The sequence below is a fragment of the Chlorocebus sabaeus genome, chromosome 10 (assembly GCF_047675955.1).
Source record: "Chlorocebus sabaeus isolate Y175 chromosome 10, mChlSab1.0.hap1, whole genome shotgun sequence".
Classification (NCBI taxonomy): Eukaryota; Metazoa; Chordata; class Mammalia; order Primates; family Cercopithecidae; genus Chlorocebus; species Chlorocebus sabaeus.
In genome coordinates this window covers 73,916,682-73,939,478 of record NC_132913.1, presented here as the reverse complement: position 1 = coordinate 73,939,478, position 22,797 = coordinate 73,916,682, and the positions used below count along the sequence as shown (strand labels likewise).

At 38.7% G+C, this 22,797-nt stretch overlaps 1 protein-coding gene across 2 annotated transcripts in view; it reads right to left on the bottom strand.

The window, feature by feature from the left end:
- ITGAV (integrin subunit alpha V) overlaps window positions 1-21,543 on the bottom strand; it is a 91,090-nt gene extending 69,547 nt beyond the window's left edge. The window contains exons 1-2 of one of the 2 annotated variants that reach the window (XM_007965573.3): window positions 21,021-21,543; window positions 9,255-9,385 (exon numbers count right to left, since the gene is read on the bottom strand). In XM_007965573.3, coding sequence (XP_007963764.1) covers window positions 9,255-9,385; window positions 21,021-21,205 — 316 coding nt within the window. In that variant the 5' untranslated portion in view covers window positions 21,206-21,543. The remainder of the gene's footprint in view (window positions 1-9,254; window positions 9,386-21,020) is intronic. The other variant, XM_007965574.3, reaches the window with a different exon arrangement.
- Window positions 21,544-22,797: the final 1,254 nt, after the last annotated feature.

The window sequence follows — 22,797 nt, the reverse complement described above, 5'->3', positions numbered from 1 at the left end:
TTTTTTAAAGAAAAAAGAAAACAAATAATTAAAAAAGAAAATACATAAAAGGGCACTGTGGTAGGCAGAATAATATCCCTGAGATATTCAACTTCTAATTCCCAGAAACTGACACATAAATATGTGACCTTACAAGGCAAAAAGGACTTTGCAGAAGTGATCAAATTAAGGACCTTGAAATAAGAGGTAAGTCTGGATTATCTGGGTGGACCCATTAAAATCACAAGGGGGCGGGCAGTAGGGTCAATGTTCAAGTAATACAGCATGAGAACGACCCCAGTAGCTATTGCTGGCTTTGAAGATAAGGGAAGGAACCACAAGACAAAGAATACCAACGGCTCTACCAACTGGAAACGGAGAGGAAACAGTTTCTCACTTTGATTTAGCCCGGTGAATCCATTTTGGACATCTGACCTCCAGAACTAAAGATAACAAATTTGTTATCTTTGGTAACTTATGACAATAGCAACAGGAAACTAATGTGGCCATGAAGGCAAAACAGATAACAGACTACATGAACAGTCTAGGCTTGCTACATGAATAGTCTCAGTATTGTTTTGCATAGCAATCTATTATAGTTTGGAATAACTTTACTACTGAAAATACATAGATCATTAATCCCTAAACTAAATCATGCAATTAATCTTTTCTTCAGTTCTACTTTTCCACATCCACTTGTGAGTTTTCCACGTATCAATCATCTTAGACTAAAACAAAGAAATCATACCCCCAAATAACTGTTTCATTTTCACTAATTCTATAACATATCAAAGTTCACATTATTCTTTCAATTTAGGGGGAAAAACCTATTCCGTCATTATGAAGACCCTATTTAAAAATCTATAAATTATGAAGAGTCACTGGACGAAAAGGTTTAAAAATCCAAGAGGGCAACTGCTATTTCAAAAGCAAGTTGTAATATTTCAATCATTGCATAAACATATAAAATAAGAAAATTTTTAAAACATCTTAGTTGTGGCTTTGTTTATATATTCTATCAAGCAAATACGGCGGAAAAAAAAAATAAAGATGACAAGCCAGAGTGAAGATCTTGAAAGAAAACTAACAGGGTAGCACATTTTGGAAATAAATTTTGCAAATCTAAATTTTGGACTAAGGTTTCCTTTCACTCCTGAAGGCTCACTAAAGCATAAACATTACTCAAAAATCAAAGCAGCAAGTAACTTTTCCATCCTGGATTGCACCTTCTACTAAATTAAACTTCGTATCATGAAACTCCACATTTTTAAAAGTCATGTCTATAATATTTTGAATATATGTATATGATAATATTCATTATTTCATGTAACTTCTATCATTTTACCAAAAAAGTGACTAGGAAAATTAATAAAATGGGTACTGAACGTATTAGTTCATCTGCAGTGTTCATGTGAAATTTACAAGGAACCAGAAATTCAAGATGTCCCTATGGAGCTCTAGATCCTTCTATCTCTAATATAATACTCTATATGCATTAAAATTTAAAGGTAAATTTATTTGGCTAGATCTTTAGAGTATATTTTTTAAAACTCATTTATATCTTTCCTCAGCTATTTCCAGTTTTATTCCTCATCATGCCCTCAACACCATAACCCCACCACCACACACGTATAACCCTTATGCCCACATACATATACATACATGTAGGACACATGGAATTACTTGATTTTCAGTCACTAACTTCTTTTACTAAGCATACACATACTGTTTTCTCAAGCTGTAACCCTCTTCGACATCTAAGGAATTTCATCTCATTTTTCATTAGCTAGCTCAAATGTCACCAACTAATCTAGGAAGCCTTCTTCAAAGTCCCCAGGCAAAGTTAGATACTTTCCAGTTATGCCTCCTTTATTTTGGTATGAATCTATTTGCATCTGCTGTTCAGAATTACAATAAAATAACTTTTAGACTAGTCTCTTAAATATGTTTTTGAAAGCCTCTCTCTTATCCCCAACTCAAACCACCAAAATTATGCTACAGGATAGGAAAGAAAGCACATCAAAAGTGTCCATCTGTCTTCTTTAAAAGCTAAAAAAGTTGTGTTATAATACCTTAAAAGTAAAATCCAGATTTTCTTAATTAGTTACTAGTGCATGTCTTAATGCATGTGACAAGCAACCTTTAACAGTTAAATGACCTTTATCTAGTATATAAATAGATAATTATATACTATCTAATATCCAGGGACCTCACAGGTAAACACAAAGTAAAATTAGTTCATGAATTACTAATTAGCCCAACAGATAAACAGGGTTATTTGCAAAGGATGTTTCTTCCCTATTACCGTTTTCCAGTCAAAAGAAGAAAAAGGCACCCTCTTAATCCTATACCTTTTAGTTCCCTCTACAGCTCATAATCTTCTTAATCTTCTTAGTTGTGCAAGGTAAGACAGGCTTTCCAGGTCTTTCACAGATATGAGACTTGGACTCACCCAAACAGACACTACTATAAAAGTTTTAAAACTCTAGCAAATGATGCAAAGTGGCATGATGGTTAAGAAATTATTCTCATGGTGTTATTCCACATTCAGTAACAGCAGTTCCAGCAACAATAAAATCCACCGGTTGTTCTTTTGTTAGCTTCTTGGTTCCTGCCTATTTTTTCAGAAAACTGTGAAGTTATCAACATCCTTCCAATAAATTCTTGTTCTGTTAAATTTAGCTAGAGTCTATTTCTATTACTTTTCATGAAGAGTCCAAAACTTGCATGCAACACACACACAGGCAACCCACCATAGGAAAATGGAATAAATGGTGAGTGGAAATAAATGTGTTCCCTGCTTTTAGATAGCTTATAGTCTACTCAGGGAAACAAATATACTATAACAACAGTAAGAAAAAAAAAAATCAACAAAAAATTCAGCTTAATAAAGAAAGGAAACTGTACTCAGTGCACTGAGACTACCAATATGGCAGAACCTGACCTAAAAGGCAAATGGGAGAGGAAAGGACCATTTTACAAAATATTACTTAATGCCGAGCATTTAGAGTATCTCCAAGCACTTTACTGTAAAATTGTTTATTGTGATTCTAGAGCTAGCTGAGGTTTGTTCTTTTTTGTAGGAAAGAATATAGTTACTATTCTGTTTTTTCAAAGGAGAAACAGACTATACAGCAACTAGCCTAGAATATTTCATATAGTTACAAACTTCAAATGTTGATGTAACAATCATCTGGGGCTTCTTAAGTCTCAATTAAACTTTCAGACTCAGAAAACTACCAAAGGCCATATGCAGCACCAGTCTATTTACAAGGATATAAGACAGAACCACAGCTTTCCGGCAGGACAGAACCAGACATACCTCTTTGGTGAGAATCCTTACATGACCTTTCCTATACAGCTGTCCACCCAGTTGTCCAGAGTACTTCTCTTTGCCCTGCCAGGTGACGGCTCACATTTGAAGAAACAAAACCTGGTAGACACAGGAGTCATTTGGGCTTCAAATCCTCCTGTCCCCACAGAAATGACATCTTTTGCAACAACTCTATAGCAATAGCTTCCAGAGTCGCCACAAAACACATGCCAGTTTTAAATCACTATACTCAAGGAACCCCAAAGCTATGATACCCCTATCAGGTACTTAGTCTATTTATACTTTCTCCCAATCCAAATGCAACTCAACATCTGGGGCCATTTTTAGCATAAGCAATGATACCTAGTCATTTAGTCACTCAGATACTCAGTAAGTCAGACTAGAAACTTAAAGGAAGACCAAACTGGCATGCAGAATAGAAAGTGGTTTTAATAACCATTTTCCAGCAGCTGATTATTGATAATATTCCATTTTAATATCCCTATATGTGTTATTCAGTTTAGTTTCCATGATGTTATGGTAACAAGCATCCCCCAAATCTCAAGTAGTTAAAAATAACAATAGTTTTTTTTTGTACACGCACATACGAGTAAGAGTCTAATCTTTGTGTCTTCCTTACTACAGGCCTCAGGTTGACAGAAGTTCTACCATTTAAACTATCACTACTCACTATGCCATCTGGGAAGCAGCAGAATAATGCCCCAGCTCTTAAACTCTGCCACCCAGAAATGACACAATTCTGCGCATGTTTTATGGGCCAGAAAAAGTCACATGGGCATACCAAAGTTCTTCCCAGAAGTTTAAAAAAATGTGAATAACGACAAAGTGTTGTAATGTCTCCCACATCATACAATTACAGCTAATTTTCTTGAGACTATTTCATAAAGTAAATTATTTCCCAAATATTAAAAACATGAGGACAGGGCACTTTTAAGCATTAAAATCTGTTCTGGGCTCAGAAACACAAGAAAGTAAATAAACTAACCAATTTATACTCTTCATGATCACCCCTGGAATGTATTATACAGCAGAGAATGGCAGGTAATTTTCCCAAGGTAATGTTAGAAAAAAATGACAGAGGCTAGATTTGAGCCCATGTCTGTTTAACTACAAGGCCTATTCCTTTTCATGACACCATGAGGTATAACAAATAATGGAGAGATGAAAAAGAGTCAAAGAGGAAAGCCCACAATAGTATCAAGAAGTTTAGGAGGGATAAAAGGATGTGATCACGTCAAGCAGACAAAGAGCAGAAACTTTAAGGAGGGTTTAATCACCAATGGGGTGATTGTAAAAGAGCAGTCCAAAGAGATGAGGGACCATAACCATCCACTGAAGCCAGCAAATAGGCTGCTGCTAACAATCGCGGCTAGAATCACTGCTGGGTTGGGTCCTTGCCACAACCCAACAGTGATTCTATTGGGTTGAAGCATGGAAAGTGATGAAGACACAATATGTATTCAAAAATCATGGATGTAAACGAAAGAAAAGAGAAAGATATGACTAAGAAAAGATACATCTTCAAGGGAAAACAGTTTTTGATTAGTTTTTCAGGTAAAAACACTTTAAACATACTTCAAAATTGGGGGAGAAAGGAAAAGGGAGAATGCAGCAGGGATACAGAAGCAAATGAAGGAATAGGGAGGGTCTCTAAGAAGGCAAAAGGGAGGAATAGCAACTTGAAACAGCTCATGTTTACTGAGCCATTTCAGTATGCCAATCCCTGTCCTAAGCACTTTAAAAGTCTTCACTTATACGTAATTAACTCATTTGGTGTAATCCACACCTATGGAGCAGGTTGATGAGAATACTCTACTAGGGAGAAGAGGGTAACCTAATAGTAACCTGTATAACATCAACAGCTGGTAACTGGCAGAACCAGAGTTTGAGCCCCAGGGAGGTTGCCTTCAGAAACCCCACATATCTGCTCAGCCTCTGTCTCCCTTGAGATAATAAAGAGAAAAGACATTTGTATTGTAGAGATGCTTATATGTTTGGTCTAGGATGGGATGAAGAGTTCCTTGGGAGAGAGACATAAAGTTTAGCAGGATGCTATAAGCTATAAGCACTTCTTCCTTGAAACTCAATACAACATGGTTTAATGCGGCTGTTTTAGATATACATTTTCTTGACTGGGTTATTTAAATCTATGTTGTCCTCTTACATTCAAATAAACACCATTTGAATAAAAATACTAACGTAAAAAAATTAAGTCTTAATTTCTTTTCCACTGGGGAGGTCTCAGAAGTTATACAAAAGGATTACAGAAATATCATAAACAGGGACAAAAGATATACATATACATAAGAATATATGTATTATACATATAAATATATTTTATATATGTATGTACATCTATGACAACTAAAGGACTTTATTTATTTCCTTACTATACAAAAACTTCTTATCATACATTCATCTCTTCAATTTATTGGGCACTAACTTGTGCCGGGCACTGGACAATGTTCTAGGCCCTGGAGTTTCAGCAATGAACAAAGATAAAAAACTGTCCTCATGGAACTTACATTCTAATTGAGGGAAAGAGACAGTCACTAAAAATAAATAAATAACGTATAACAATGTAAGCACTACTGGGAAACATAGAGAAGAGGATGGAAGTACAAGGTGAGAAGGGGGAGTTGCAATTTTAAGTAAGATGGTCAGGGCATCACTGAGAAGATCATATTTGAGCCATTCTCAAAATGATGGTGAAGCAGATACTCAGTGAACATTTAGGGAAAGAATGTCCCGGCAGGAAACACAGCCCAGGTAAGGGTGAGGTGGGAAAGTGTCTACTGTTTATGAGGCACAGAACAGCACAGAGAATCAAAGGGAGGAAGCAGAGTGAGCTCATTGTTTTAATCCCCTGGTCATTTGGGGCTGGCTCTTGCCCTCTGAAAAAAGCCATAGCTCCTGTCACGTGGCTCTCTATACCTAGTATTCTGTTTTCAGATTCTGGTAACCACTGCCTTCAGGCCTAGAGGCCACATTTTAACTAGTGCTGATATATAGTCAATCCCCAGGTACCTGCACAGTCCTCTGTAAATAGTCAAATTACCCCAATTTAAATGTGCCATCTCGTTGCTGGCAGTGCCTTAATTAAAAAATCTAGGACAATAGTCCAGATGGGAGACAATGGAGCTTGGACCAGGATATTAGCAGTGGACTGATGAGAAACAGTTACATTTTGACCTACTGAAAGATGCAATGTCAAACATGGCTCCAGATTCTGGACTAAACACTGAAAGGATGGAGTGCCATAAACTGAGATTCATTTATTGAAATCACAAATTAATAGAAAATATGTACAAATATACTAAAAGTAGCTCACAGGAAAAGGGATACTAAAGGCTTACCAACAAATATGAAGACACTCAGTCTTACTAGTAATTAAAGAAATGCAAATTACCATAACAGATACTATTTCCTCCTACAAAACTGACAAAGATTTAAAAATATGGTAATAAATGAGGTTGCCATGGGTTTCAAAACATAACTGGAGGGGTGTAAACTTCTGTGAGGGAAAGTTTATAATACCTAACAAAACTTTAAATATACATATCCAAAGATCTCCTTTATCGTACAGATATATTCACATATTTGTACAAATACTTGTGTATAACATTTTCACTACAGCAGTGTTCACAATAAAAGACTGGAAATAATCGAAGTATCCTCTAGTAGAACATATAATTTAAGCAAATAAGGTACATATATACAATAGAATAGTATCAGTGATTTACAAAATATGAGGTAAATTCATATACCAATAAGGAAAGATCTACAAGAGATTTCTACTGTTAGAACAGTGCGGGGAGGCATCAGATTTTTGAGTTGCCTTTCCTTCAAGGATGCATACATATATAGACATAAGAAAATTCTAGAAGGATAAATGAAATTGTTAAGAGTAATTGCCTCAGGCTGAGCACAGTAGGCCACACCTGTAGTCTCAGCACTTCGGGAGGCTGAGGGGGGCAGACTGCTTGAGCCCAGATGTTTTGAGACCAGCCTGGGCAATATGGCAAAACCCCATCTCTTTTAAAAAAAAATACATAAAAACTAGCCAGGCTGGTGGCACACCTCTGTAGTCCCAACTCCTTGTGGGGCTGAGGTGGGAAGATCACTTGAGCCTGGGAGGCGGAGGCTGCAATGAGCCATGATCACACCACTGCACTCCAGCCCAAGTGACAGAGCGAGACCCTATCTCAAAAAAAAAAAAAAAAAAAAAAAAGTGATTGTCTCTGAGAAGACTGATGTGAGTGAATGTTTCATTGTACATGCTTTGAGACTGTTTAAAATTTGTTTTACCATGTGCACATATTATTTTCAATAAACAAAAAATTACCTGAAGCAATAAATTATCCTGCAATACACAAAAACCTATGGTGTTAAGTATAGAAACATTTGAACAGTTCGACCTATCAAAATCTAAACTGTGGTTTCGTTTTACTAGTTCTCATATTTTGTTAGACAATAAATGCCCTAAAACCATCATATTCTGAGTCACAGGTATTTCTCCATTTATGGTAAAATTGAGCCTTTTTACAAACTCTTGGAGTTTTCCAAGTATTAGCCATATATGGAAAAATACAACAGAGTTTAATGTAGATAATTTTAAATGGAAAAAAAAAAAACCCAAAAGCATGTGCATGTGATCTGGTTCCCATTAACAGCTGGCTTAATGACTAACAATCATTTTGGCACTGATCACAATGTCAAATGGAACAGTCCACATCATGATTCCTGTTTCACTGACATATTTCCCAGAATCAATATATTTTAGTACTGGCAGGAAATAACAATATGGAAAAAAGGATTAATTTTGTGTAGGTTTATCTTAAAGCACTCTGTCAAAGCCAGCAAATCAGAATCAATAAAAAATTTTGTAAGACTATTATACTAGAAGAATGTCACACTATTTCCTTAATGATTATCTAAGATTTCACAAATATAAATAAATATACCAATATAAATGTGTACAGAATTCTGCATATTTTATTTCACTGGTAAAAATGTAAAACTTATTTCTCATCTTCTGCATGCTATTTTTCTCCTTGCTCCCACAATCCTGACACTGAAATTTGTCCCTAAGATAAAATTCTCCTGTTATCAGAACCATAACATATAATTTTCCCAACAAAGCCTTGATAAGTGTTGTTTACGGCATCTAAGTCTACTTGAATGCAAAAGATTCCTCAATTGCTTTTTTTTTTTTTTCTTGAGATGGAGTCTCCCTCTGTCGTCCAGGCTGGAGTACAGTGGTGTGATCTCAGCTCACTGTAACTTCCACCTCCCAGGTTCAAGGGATTCTCTTACCTCAGCCTCCTGAGTAGCTGGGATTACAGACGTGCACCACACCCAGCTAATTTTTGTATTTTTAGTAGAGACAGGGTCTCAACATGTTGCTGAGGCTGGTCTGGAACTCCTGACCTTGTGATCCCCCCGCCTCAGCCTCCTGAAGTGCTGGGATTACAGGCGTGAGCCACCACGCCTGGCCTCCTCAACTGCTTTTTATAGCACAGCCCAAGGCTTGGATATATTCATGATCTGAGATTTGGTCTTCTATAATAATCAGTGAATCATGCTTCACTTTGGTAGACAGAGAAGCAGCAAAAAAGTCTTTCTGTGCCTATGAGCTCCCGATTCTCAGAAAAAGTAAAAAAAATCTTAATAGATTCATCCCAAATTTCTGTGGGTTGATACTATCAGTTTATGGTAGAAGACATATGAACCAAAGGAAATACAATGTAATTTTAATACTTTGATCTACGAAAAAAATTGTAGGAAAAAATCATGTAATAAATCGTTTGTCTTTACATAATTTTCCCTGTGGGTCTGAGGTGCGTATAGATATTATTGTATTAAATGGCTACATTTAAACCAATTGCTAAAAAAAAATCAAATGAAATCAATGAAAAGAAAATTGTGCATCAATATTTACCTGTTGCATCAAATTCAATTGGCTGGCACCGGCGGGTAGAAGACCAGTCACATTTGAGGACTTGCCCTCCTTCCACAATCCCAGGCTGGGTCGTGTTTGCTTTGGGAGCTCCCACAAGAAGAAACATCCGGCTAAAATACAAAAGGGGTAGACAAAAGTTTAAATGAAATAAAGCGTGAGCAGTATCTTCTGATTTATGAGGAGCAACCATTCTCTTACTAACAAATCTTTTTTAAAACCATTTGCTGGCCGGGCGCGGTGGCTCAAGCCTGTAATCTCAGCACTTTGGGAGGCCGAGACAGGCAGATCACGAGGTCAGGAGATCGAGACCATCCTGGCTAACACGGTGAAACCCCGTCTCTACTAAAAAATACAAAAAACTAGCCGGGTGAGGTGGCCGGCGCCTGTAGTCCCAGCTACACGGGAGGCTGAGGCAGGAGAATGGCGTGAACCCGGGAGGCGGAGCTTGCAGTGAGCTGAGATCCCGCCACTGCACTCCAGCCTGGGCGACAGAGCCAGACTCTGTCTCAAAAAAAAAAAAAAAAACAAAAAAACAAAAAAAAACCATTTGCTATTCACGGAGAGCATAATCTCCATTATTCATTTGGTATTCTCTTGCATGCATACATAATTTGATATCGTTTATTTTCCTGATAACTTTATAAGGCAAGTTCAGGGTTACATTCATTTAGGAATTTATGCAGGTCAATCATACACTTTAAATGTGTACAGTTTATTGTATGTCAAATATCTCAGTAAAGCTGTTAAAAATGTATGCTCCCTACAGGCAGGAAAGTTTTGTTTTGGTGTTCTGGTGTGTGCGTGTGTGTGTGTGTGCGCGTGAGCATGTGAGAATTGCTATGCATTTTCTATATCCTGAATGTTGAGCAAAAAATATAAATATATTCTAAATAAATTATTCCAAAGTATAATTATAAATATTATTTTTCCATTTAGAAAAAATTATCTTGCATTAAAAATATTGCTGTAATTTTTATTTTATTCTACTTTTTTTTTTTTTAAGAGACAAGGTCTTGCTCTGTCACCTAGGCTGGAGTGCAATGGCACAATCACAACTCAGCTCAACTCCAACCTCCAACTCCTGGTTCAAGCAATCCTCCTTCCTCAGCCTCCTGAGTAGGTAGAACTACAGGCATATGCCACCATGCTCAGCTATTTTTTTAAAACATTTTTTGTAGGGGTGGGGTCTCACTACATTGCCTAGGCTTAATTTTTTTAATAGCTAACTATTTAATTAAAAAATTTCTTATCGCAAGATTAATCAAATCAATTCTTGGTCAAAGATTAGGACCACTATTCAATTTCTTTGTCATTAAGGTAAAATAAACCAAAGACACAATAATCAGGAGTAAAATATTTAATTCTAAAGAGATCTTTTCTTTTGTTGTTTTCTATTCCTTCATAAAAGACATGAATTGAGTGTTTCTTCTACATAAAGCAAGGTCCCGAGCACTAGAGATACCAGATGAATAAAACAACCTTGGTTCCTGGTTTTGTTTTTTAAATTTTTTTTTCATTTGTTTGTTTTTTTGAGACAGTCTTGCTCTTGTCACCCACGCTAGAATGCAATGGCATGATCTTGGCTCACTGTATCCTCCGCCTCCCTGGTTCAAGTGATTCTCCTGCCTCAGTCTCCTGAGTAGCTGGAATTACAGGCACCCACCACCACGCCTGCCTAATTTTTATATTTTTAGTAGAGACAGGGTTTCACCATATTGTGGTCAGGTTGGTCTCGAACTCCTGACCTCCGCCTGCCTTGGCCTCCCAAAGTGCTGGGATTACAGGCATGAGCCACTGTGCTCAGCTGGTTCCTGCTCTTAATGGAGGAATTATCTTAAATTCTCTTAGAGGCAACGGCAAGAAACTGCCAACAAACAAATTACTATTACAAGTCCTACCACGTAAGCAAAAAATTAGCTGAGAGAGATTTTTGGGAATAGGGAGGGGGGATCTTCTTTAGACAGAGCAGTTATCTCCAAGGATGAGAGGGGAAAGATTTCCTCTAGGTAAAGGGAAGTCTCTCTAAGGAAATCGTCTTTAAAGAATAGGGAAGAAAGTCCTCTTTTAGATAAAGTAGACTGAGAAGTTATTTCTAAGGAACTCACCACAACATTAAGATGCACAGGATCAGAAGGAGGGTGCCTAGGAGCATTTGTGTATTGAGGATGGAGGGGAGTGGGGAGTGGGGATGAGGGAAGTGGAATGAAAAGATGGAGGGAATACGCCAGGCAGAAGTAGAAAGACCCAGGCAGAAGTAGAAAGACCCAGGCAGAAGTAGAAAGACCCGGGCAAGAAAGAACCTTCAGGAGCTACGAAGAAACGTATGGCTGAAGGAGAGGGCAAGCCAGGAGTGGCACAAGATAAGGTCAAGGAACCTGGCAATAGCTAAGTCAAACAGGGCCTTTTGGCCATGGTTAAACTTTGTTTTATCCCAAGGTTCATTTGAAGACACCGAGTGTTTTAAGGAGAAGAATGAAATCATCTACTAAAGAAAACTAAATTTTATGCCTTATGGGGAAAGCGTTAAAGGAGAGGGAGAAAAAAATGGAACAAGGAAAGCAAAGGGCTGACCACAACCCAGGGAGCAGGTGAGCATGATCTGCAGTAGGAGGGTGGGTGGAGAGATAGATGACAGATGGAAAAAAACATCTGGAGTAGAACAGCAATAGCTGGAGGCCTGAATATGAGAGAAAAGACATTTAAGAATGCCACCTAGGTTTCCTTCTTGCGTGCATTGATGGGAGAAAAGCCTAGAGAGCAGAGAAGCAGAAGGCAGATTAAGTACTTACAGGAGGTCAAGACTAGCCTAGGCAACATAGTAAGACCCCCATCTCTACAAAGAATAAAATAATTCACTGGGTGTGGTGGCATGCACCTGTGGTCCCAACTTTGGGGGTGGAGCTGGGGTCCTGAGACAGGAGGACGGCTTGAGTCCCCGACATTGAAGCTGAAGTGAGCTGTGATTACAAGTGCTAGAAAGTAAGCAAACAGCTTCGGTGAAACAGCGAGTCCCTGTCTCAAGAAATAAAATAAAATAAATATTTACAGAAAAACCATGAATTCTATTATCAATATGTTTGTTTGAGATATCTGTGAGTTATCCAATAGTAGTCTGAAACCCTGTCTGAGAGACAGTATGCTGTATCAGAACACAGATGGGGGAATTCAGCCAGGTAAAACAGGATACAGGTAGACAAAAACAATCCTAAAATGCTATCACCATAACAATTTTATTTCATTAAATACTAAGTCACTTAAATTATCCTGGCAAAGGAAACATTTACAATTGCTTTTCACCTTTTTGTGAAATTAGAACGAATGTACATCTTAAATATGGAATGCATTCATTTGAACTCTTAAAATCATTTCTTATTCTGGGTAGTAGCTGCCAAATCTCATCTACACTAGACAAAAGCTGGCTGTACGAATTGCAGGGTTACAAAGAATCTCGTTTTCTGACACTTATCTTAAAAATCCACAAATTCAAAATAAAGATGTAACTCCCAACCAAACCACGCCCTGTTTAATAGAGCTTCATGCAGTCATATTTGGCATCAGTAAAAGACCAATGTTGGCTCTCTCCTATCACAGCAAAATGATTCTGGGTAGAAAATGAACTTAGTTTTCATTCAGCAAAAATCTTTTATAAGAAAAAAAGAGGTTGGGAACAGTGGCTCACGCCTGTAATCCCAACACTTTGGGCGGCTGAGGCAGGCGGATCACTTGAGGTCAGGAGTTCGAGACCAACATGGCAAAACCCCATCTCTACTAAAAATTTTGAAAAATTAGCCAGACATGGTGGCATGAGCCTGTAATCCCAGCTACTAAGGAGGCTGAGGCAGGAGAATCGCTTGAACCCAGGAGGTGAAGGTTGCAGTAAGCCAAGATGGCACCACTGCAGTCCAGCAGCCTGGGCAACAGAGGAAAACTCTGTCTCAAAAAAAAAAAAAAGGCTACAAGTAAGAGAGTCCCTACCTCCCATAACTAAGAAAGCAGCTCGTCATCAAAACCCCATTGGTTCTTTATCTAGAGCAGAGCTGGTTAACACAGTGAAACTTTGTGTGTGTGTGTGTGTGTGTGTGTGTGTGTAAACTATAATATGTAAATTTATTACATACACAATTTTTTAACAGGTTTAAAATTTGACCCGAAAATCACACAACTACCCCTTTTCATCAGAATTAAATGATTTTTGAGTGCATACTAGAGCAAAAGAACAGTTCAGATAAGTTTGCTTTTCAGGGTCAATATCTTGAATAGTGCTTGCTTGGGTCATTGCCACAGTAGTCCTAAGGAGAGTAATATAAGCACAGGTATGTACACGTTCTTAAGTGTTGTGGATAATACCAGGTTCTAGGTCAGGATAGGAAAACTGGTTCTCAGGCTTTGCCTGGAAACCTACAAGCAAAAATCACTTCTGGATTGTCTTCAAATAGTACCTTACAGCAGTGGTTCCCAACTTTTTCTTCCCCAGACATAGAGGGGGATGCTTTCAGGATAAAACTGTCCAACTCAGATCATCAGGCATTAGATTCTCATAAGAAGCATGTAACCTAGATCCCTTGCATGCACACTTCACAACAGGGTTCACACAATAGTGTTTGCTCCTATGAGAATCTAATGCCACCGCTGATCTGACAGGAGGCAGAGCTCAGGTGGTAATGCTCACTTTCCTGCTGCTCGCTTCCTGCTGTGCAGCATGGTCCCTAACAGGCTGTGGGCCGGTACTCGTCCATGGCCCGAGGGCTGGGGATCCCTGTCTTACAATATCTTTTATAATTTTTTGGTCAAAACTATTCTGCCTATCTTATGATAAATTGCCTCTTTGAATGCAGGGTACTCTAATTCATCTTCTGGGCCTGCCACATAAGAACTCAAGAAAAGTTTAAATGGACAGTGGTGTAGCAAAGTCAATTCAATAGCTATGTCTCAATCTTAAAGTAGCCATATATAAATAAGTCATTTCCACTATGTCTGAACCCCTCAAAAATGCAGAAAGCATCTTCTATTAAACATCCAATTATTTAAATTACCCTTAAAACAATTTCCTTATGTAACATCTCTACTTAATTTGGGGTTTCAGATACTTTCTTTACTTGGCACTATAAGACAGAGAGAGCTGGAAAGTTATTAGAAGGCCTTCAACAAAGACAGAGAAAAAGAGCCCGGTAGGAGAGTTCTCTGAATGAAAACAGCACTCTACTGGCAGCACATAGCTTGAGTTCCTTGGATAAGACCAGGAACAAGCCTGTTGCTTTTCATCAGGCTATTTGCACATTTTAGGCACGAAATGATGGTACTCAGGTGTACAAATATGGATGTTCATTAAGTTTTCCTAAGCATACCTTCATGTGCAGACTTGCACACTGGTGAAATGCCACAGAAATGGCAGAATAATATAAAAGGAATGTGTCAATATTTACATGCTAAATTTGTGAGGGAAAAAAGCAAAGGAATGAAGTTTTTCATCCAAAATGCCATCTCGATATGAAACTTATCATTAAGATATTTAAGTTTTTTAAAGAGAACAATGAAGAGATGGAGAAAGCAAAATTATCTTAGACATATGTTAAAGTCTTACGAGGAAGTTGCATAGTGAAAAACAAATATTTGCATAGAAAACTGGATACAAGGTGATAAAAGATGCTATATAAAAAAACTAAGGAATAAAAAGCAACACAGGCCAAGCATGGTAGCTCACACCTGTAATCCTAGTACTTTGGGAGGCCCAGTCAGGCGGATCACTTGAGGTCAGGAGTTCAAAACCAGCCTGGCCAACATGGTGAAACTCCATCTCTAACAAAAATGCAAAAATTAGCCAGAAATTGCTTGAATCCAGGAGGCAGAGGTTGCAGCAAGCCAAGATTGTGCCACTGCACTCCAGCCTGGGCAACAGAGTGAGACTCCACCTCAAAACACCTCAAAAAAAAAAGGAACACACACTACAAAAAACAAAGTTAATAAAATACTCTATAAAAATAATTGTTACTTGAATTTCATCTAAGAATGACTAATGAATGTGTACAACAGCTTAATTAGGGTAAGAAAACTGACAGACCAGAAAAAAAAAAAGTTTGTGATCTAAGCAGCACTATCTAATGGAAACAGTTTGGAATTAAAATTTATAGACACTGCAAATCAACTGAAGGAGTAACTTTGAATCTCTGTTCCCTTTTCTATTGAATAGAGACAACACTATAATTACTTTAAAAACAAATTTTCTGAAGGTGATAATAAATAAATGCAAACTTAGAAAATCTGAAATACCAGGAAAATACAAGAGGATGGTATTTAATTATCATCTTGGTCCTGAAAACAATTGATGTCATTAATAAGTTATTCCCTAAAAGAGTAGAAAATGTAAAACTTAAATTCTGTCTTTAAAAGGGCTTTTCTTTTCTCAGTTTTTTCAAAGGGCCATTAATGGTCAAGTGATTAACTCAAAGGAAGGAGAAAAGGAGAAAGAAGGGTAGAAAAATTGGCTTAAACATTTCTTATCAATAGTGGAGAGGTGGGGAGAATACACAGGGTGAGGCAAGGTTGACAAGAGTTTTCACTGATGAGCAGTGTAAATCTGAAGCTGAGTGACTTAATTTCTTATGCCTGCAACTCTCTCCTGATAGACTCCATTTCCCTCCAAAAAGTGTGTCCAAGAACACCATCAGCATCCCCATCCTCTACATTTTTTTTAATGACTGGTAACATTGCCATTAAATAACTCTCTGGGACTTCAAAATTAAGGTTTACATCCACACCAAGAAGTGCTAAAATATAAAGGATTGAGTTTGGGAGGGGGACAGAAAGATGGATGGAAAGGAGGAAAAGAGATAGAGGAAAAGAAAAAGAAAAGAAGGACAAGAGATAGAAAAAGAGAAAAGAGAGATAGGGAGGGAGAGGTATCAGAGGAGGAAGTGAGCGGGAGACAGACATGAGGCTCAGAGGAACCAATCAGGAGGATGGCCTTTGGATGTACTCCCTATCCAAAGTGTACTTGAAAGGCAGTTGATTCAGGGAATGTGACCTTGACAACCAAGAAAGGGCAACCTGCCAAACAATGACAAGTTCATTTTTCAAACCCTCCAAATAAACTAACTTGTTTGTCTGCTTTCAGCACTGACCTTTCTAAGATAAAGCATGTTTAATATATTTAGCTGACTCTGAGTTGATCAATGAGCCTTCACCAAAAGGAACTGCTGAAAAACTATCATACATGTATACAGAAATAAATGTGTATGAAATAGTACTGAATGTTATTTCAAAGCCACAATTCCAGTTTCAGATTTACTTTTCATTTTTTAAAAAATGCTTTTTTGAATCAAAAGAAAAACAAAAATGCCAGTTAACAACTACATGATGTAAAACAGAAGCAGTAACTACAATTTCCATATATTTTCCCTTGTCTTTCATAATGCTCTATAAAACATTGTTATGTCCTTAATCAGAAGTGATCAATATAGGAATTGCTTTCTAAATAATAAAATTATAGTCTAATTTTATGTCCCCTAATATACATTTATATTATTTATGACGAGAAAAATCAACCAATATAGTCAGAGCTACTCTGAAGTTTATAAAAAATGAGCTGGCATCATTTTGTAAAGTGTTGTGAAAACAGTTAAAATGGTAAGAGTAGATATGGTACATGAAGTTTTAAAAATACACACAGGTTGGGACAGATTGCAAGTGACCTTAATCCACGTTAAGCAGTTTGGACTTTCTTGCTGGCAACGGAAGCTTTATTATGAAAATTTTTGCAACAGAATATCAGGATGAAAAAGGATGTTACAGAAAGATAAAACAAATGGGCAGAGGGATTGGGGAGGACCTGAGTGCCATGGACTACACTTGTCATAACTATACTGAAATAAGGAGTAGAAAGCAGAGATGGAATCAAGAAAACCTTTAAAAGGAAGAATTTCTAGGAGCTTCTGCCTGCTGACTAATCACTGACTGATACTAAGGTAGTGAAGTAGGAGAGACACAGAAAAATAGAACATGAGAGGGAGGAATATGAAATTATTTCCAAGGTTACAGAGGAAATGATGCCACCATTAATAGAAACAGAGGTGCAACTGACATCTCTTGGTGAAGAGTTCCTTCTTAGTTAAATTGAGTTAAGACAGGCTAGTCAATGAAAAATGATTTACAGGCCAGGCCACTGGAATATCAAGTCAGAGATCTACTTTTAGATTTAAGATACAGCCAGGGCAGGAGTTTTACTTAAAAGGCTTTCAGATATTGCAAACATGAAGTTAGGACTGAGAACCATTGAAGGACCTTCTGCTTGTAAGACACACACATCTACACATTGTCAACTGTAAGATAAGGCTCCATTAGTGTTTAATGGGGGAAAAGGCAAGAATCCAGTGTTATTCATCATAGCATTATTTTAAAATAAAGAAATACATAAAATGAGAACTGTATGACATATATTTGAAGAATTTTTAAATTGTTCAGTTATTTTCTTTAAAAATTCAATATCTGAATTTTAAACAGTGAGATTTGAATTTTACACCGTCTTCGGATCCCTCCCTTTCTTACCCTCTACTCACACCAACCTACTCAAATAACTAGACTGCAAACTCTTCTGCCTCCGTTTCCTCCTGATCTGTAAGAATGAGTATATCTGCTTCCCCTTACTTCCCCGCTGGTGGTGTGGGCTATAGAATGAAATGAGATACAAGTGCTTAGCAAATTATAAAACATGTTTACCAAAATAAGATGTCATCATTATAATTAAACCTAGGATGTAATTTTTAATTTTTCCAATTAGTCTCCACAAGAAAAGTATGACTTTAATTATTGGCCTGCATACAGTCTTTAAATTTTAGTTTTACAAACATAGCATAAATGCTTACAGGGGAAAAAAAAAAAAACAGAATGCAAATGCTTTATTTTTCATAATTTTGAAAATCACTATTTTTGGGAATTTTTACTTCAAACACGACTCATTTCTGGAGTGATTTTTTGAGGGGCCGCCTTAACATTTTGCTTAGTACTTTATTTGTCCTTCCCTTTAATAAATACTCATTAATTTTCACAACAAAACTATGTAGATAATTCAATAATAATTTTCTATCAAGAGAAAAATTAGGCAGAAAATAATTCTACAGCTTCCCCAAGGTATGTGGACACCAAAACTGGAAAAAGCAACCGGAGTGGACGTCATAACCACTGCTCCTCATGAATCCTTCTCCCCTCAGAAGAAAGGCGCTCTTTAATTGACAAATACTTTTTCATTATGTGGCTTTTCTTCTTTTAAAAGTTGATGGTAATACCAAATAACAGTAAATGCAACTGGTAATATTGGAAATGGCATCCCATGTACCTTGGATTCCAACGCTTGTTAAATTTAAAATGTCCTTTTAGAAAATTCAGCATAATTTTACATAAATTTTTGTTAAATCTGAAAAGCTCAGTGAGTAAAAACCTCCGTTCATACATATTTTGTTTAAAAAAAAAAGAAAAAAAAAAAACTCAAGGTTGGTTTCCACTTTTTAAGTTACCTATACCTAGAGCCTCTCTAGTCTATCAGTAACAAAGTTGCTGATGAATATTTCAAAATATTATATGAAACCAAACCCAAGTTCAATTTCTCCTTATCATTAAAGGTCTATGAGTGAAGTCATGTAAACCTGTGAGGTCATAACATAGTCACTGATTATAATGAGTGGCCAAAGATTAGTCACCCTGGCTTGTAATCAGCAGTAGCAAATATCATGAATATTTCAACATTACTGCATTTTCCAAAGGGAAAAAAAAAAAAAAAAAAAAAAAAAAACAACAACACTTGAAGTTTATCAGCCTCTCATTTATCTTACACTAAACTTAGAGCATTGCTGAAGAATTAACAGTACATTTGTAAAACACTGCCATTAACTTTAAAGTTTTTTGTTGTTGTTTTGTGTTTTGTTTTCGTTTTTGATTTTGTTTGTTTTTGTTTCTCAGACAGTCTCTTTCTGCCGCCCAGGCCGGAGTGTAGTGGTACAATCTCCATTCACTGTAACCTCCACTTTCCAAGCAATCCTCTCATCTCAGCCTCCCGCAGAGCTGGGATTCCAGGTGTGCACCACCACGTCTGGTTAATTTTTGTATTAAGTATTTAAATGCTAATTTTTGACCGAAGACATATATTTTCAAAATCATTAGAATTTCTGTACAAATTAAATCTAAAATTGAACCCTTGGGAGCAACTAAAATGTTCTGTCTCATAAAGGCATACACTTGAAAGTATCTGAAAACAAAAATGTTTAAAGATAACGTTTGGTATACACCCCTGTGGTTAAAAATAATAACCAAAAAGATAACGCTGACTAAAATGACTAAATGGAATGTGAAATTGGTAAATGTTGCCTAAATAATGATTATTTTTATCATGTTGGAAAATCTGTGCACCAGGTCTCACAGAAAGCACTGTAACTGCTAACAACAAATAAAACTAAGCTTGCTACATAAAATAATGTCTCCACTAACAAAGTTTCCACTAACTGCATCCAATCTGTATTGCTGCGAAGGTTGTTACCAAAATGAATGATACTCAGTAACATTCGAAAAACACTAAGACTAAATTCTGCTGAATGTTCTGAACCAGTCATAGAAAAACGTTAAGACCACCCTCAAATTAGGCATGTATGTAGTGGAAGATGGTCCTATCCACGTACTAACCGTCAAAATTATCCTCCACTTCACCCCAAAGGGACATCTTATACAGAAAATATGCTAACAAAAATATGTTGTTACATTGTCTAAGCGTTTAGAAGGCACCCTAAGAGCAGTTTCTCTCTTGAAAACAATATTTAAACATCATTAAAAAAAAAAAAAAAAAAAAAAAAACAGTCAACACTCATTAAAACAGTACTCCTAACGCTACCATGGGGGTGGGGTGGTGAGAATGATGTCAGCATTCAGTAAAGTCGGAGACAATTTCTAACACAATAATGACAATAACTGTTACAAATCCTGACGGCCCTTGCAACGCGGAACGTTGGCAACTTGAAAACATAACTGAATTATGAAATACTGCAATATTCAAATGACCTGCAGTGAGTGAAAACTCAGCAAACACCCTTGTTCCTTCTGAACAATGACCTAAATAGTGAATCACTATAAAAAGAACAGATGACACATTCAATTCATCTGTTCAACCTCAAATGTGCAAATGTCTGACAGTCCCAGAGATAAGACACAATGAATTCAATAGGATAGTATGGTCATTTTAAGTCATCAGAATGTCTGCAAAAGGAGTGAAGAGAAACAGAATCAGACAGAGGCGGAAAGAGTGGGGGAGGGCTTGTTTAGGGAGACTGAAAAGGACGGGCGTTAAGCCTGTAAAGCAGAAAAAGGCTACCAAGAAGCCTAACTGGTACAGGAGAAAAAGAAGTTCGGGGATGATATTGACCAAATCCTCGACGTTGGCACAGGAGGTGGGCAGTCCGGCAAGACCAGCCTTTGTTGATTTCCCACTTTCCCCGATTTTTAAGCACAGGTCTGCTTTAAAACTCTCCCGCTGCCCCTAACCAATTTTAAGAGGTGAGGAGCGGGATGTAACTGGGTGATGGGTACCAAGGGCAGTTCATTTCCCCAAATATTTCCTCCACCCAGGACATAAACCACTCTGAGGGGTAGGATGGGCGAGACAGACAGACGCCGGGATCTCTCGGAAATCAATCCCAGTGGAGAAACGGGCTGGGTGGGTGCGCGCGGTGGGGGAGGGGGCTGGCTCCGGTTCCAAGTGCGGCCACTTACGAAGACGCGCTGGGCACGAAGAAATCCACGGCGAAGCCGAAGTAACTTCCCTCGGGGCCAGAGTACTCGGCAGGACTGTCCACGTCTAGGTTGAAGGCGCGGCACAGAGGTAGCAGGAGTCCCGAGAGAAGAAGCGGGAGGCCGCGGGGACCGAGGCGCAGCCGTCGCCGCGGCGGAGAAGCCATCGTGGAAGAGCGCGCGGGACGCCGAGCCGGGAGCGGTGGCCACCTCCCCCCGCCCCACCGAGGCGCCCAGTGCCAGCGGCCCGCCGCCTGCGCGCGCCCAAACTTGCCGGCCGCTCTCGGCTAGCCCGGGACAGCTCCGGGGCAGGCAGGAGAGCTGAGCTTCGGAGCGACCGCCAGGGACAAGGGGCGCAGAGCGCGCGGGGCGGGGACAGCAGCGCAGACGGCCCCTGGCTTCCCTCCGGCTCCGCCGCTTCTGAGGCTGGGGACTGCCGGGGTGAGCGCCGCACCTCGGGCCTGAGAGCCGCGGCGGCACTGGGAGGAGACCTGGGAGGAGGAGGAGCCGGCCCGGGAGGCTGTGCCGCGGAGCTGGAGGAGGAAGTGGGGGAGGAGAGGCGCCCTTCCACAAGGGAGAGCTCAGCGCACTTCCGTGAGTGCAGTCGCCGCCTGTCCCGAGACCCGGGAGTCTGTGCCGGGGTCCTCAGCTCCTGAGCCTGGGTCAGCGGCAGCGCTCCTGGACGAAGGCCTCAGGCTGAGCACTGGAGGAGGCGTGGGGGCGGGGGCGGGGAGACACGGTCCAGCGTCCCAATCCACCCGCGTCCACGGGAGAAGCAAGGGCAGTCCACGTTCCCTTGTCCCGTGCGACTTTTGTTTAAAAATGAGGAAAGCTTTTTATCAGCTTCTCGTGTTTCTGCTACTTAGTCTGGCAGGCTCTCACGAACGCAACTTTGTAATTAATGGTCGTTAATTACACTCCATCCCACAAACACTGAACTTAATTACAGATTTCCAGAAAGCCAGCATAGCCTCTTGCAAGTGAGGTGTGTAAAGCTTAACTTAGTAATCAAAGAAAGGATTGGCAGGGCAAAGAATTGGCAGTGATCGTTTTGAATCAAGTCAGAATAATCGAAGCCTTATTCCCAGTTTGTTAGCTGCCCTTGTATGATTTAGAAAAACTGATTTGTTGATTTAGGATGTTTGGATAGACATAATTTCAGAGCTGGAAAAGGACTGCACACCGGTGAAATAAGGCCCCTCGTGCTTGTTTGCCACTGCTGTGTTCCATCAAGCCTTGACCAAACTGGACTGAGAGAGGGCCTTGAGGACAGGAGCCTTAACCTTTTTCTTAGTATTCCTATTTTCCAGCACCTTGCCAAGCAGATAGTAATGGATCAATAAAATGTCGAATCAGTGAATAAATAGCAGACGAAATCAGCAAAGTGCCCAGAGAAGTGACTCTTACATATTTCAAGTGTTTCATGTGCTACAGAATCTGTTGAACAAGATAAAGTTTAAGTGCATTGTGTGGACTTTAACAACTTACAAGTAAGTACTGGAACAGTAGTTTCTGTTTTCCCAAAGTAACTATTAAAACTCAATCACAATATACATTAATAACTATCAAATAATCCTGTAAAAGGATATGAATATAAATGGAAGTGAAATGCCTAATTTGAATTTATAATATTTATTGGACCAGGTCCAGGTGCTCATGCTGGTAATCTCAGCACTTTGGGAGACTGAGGCAGGAGGATTGTTTGAGACCAGGAGTTCCAGGGGAACATAGGGAGACCTCATTTCTACAAAAATTTAAA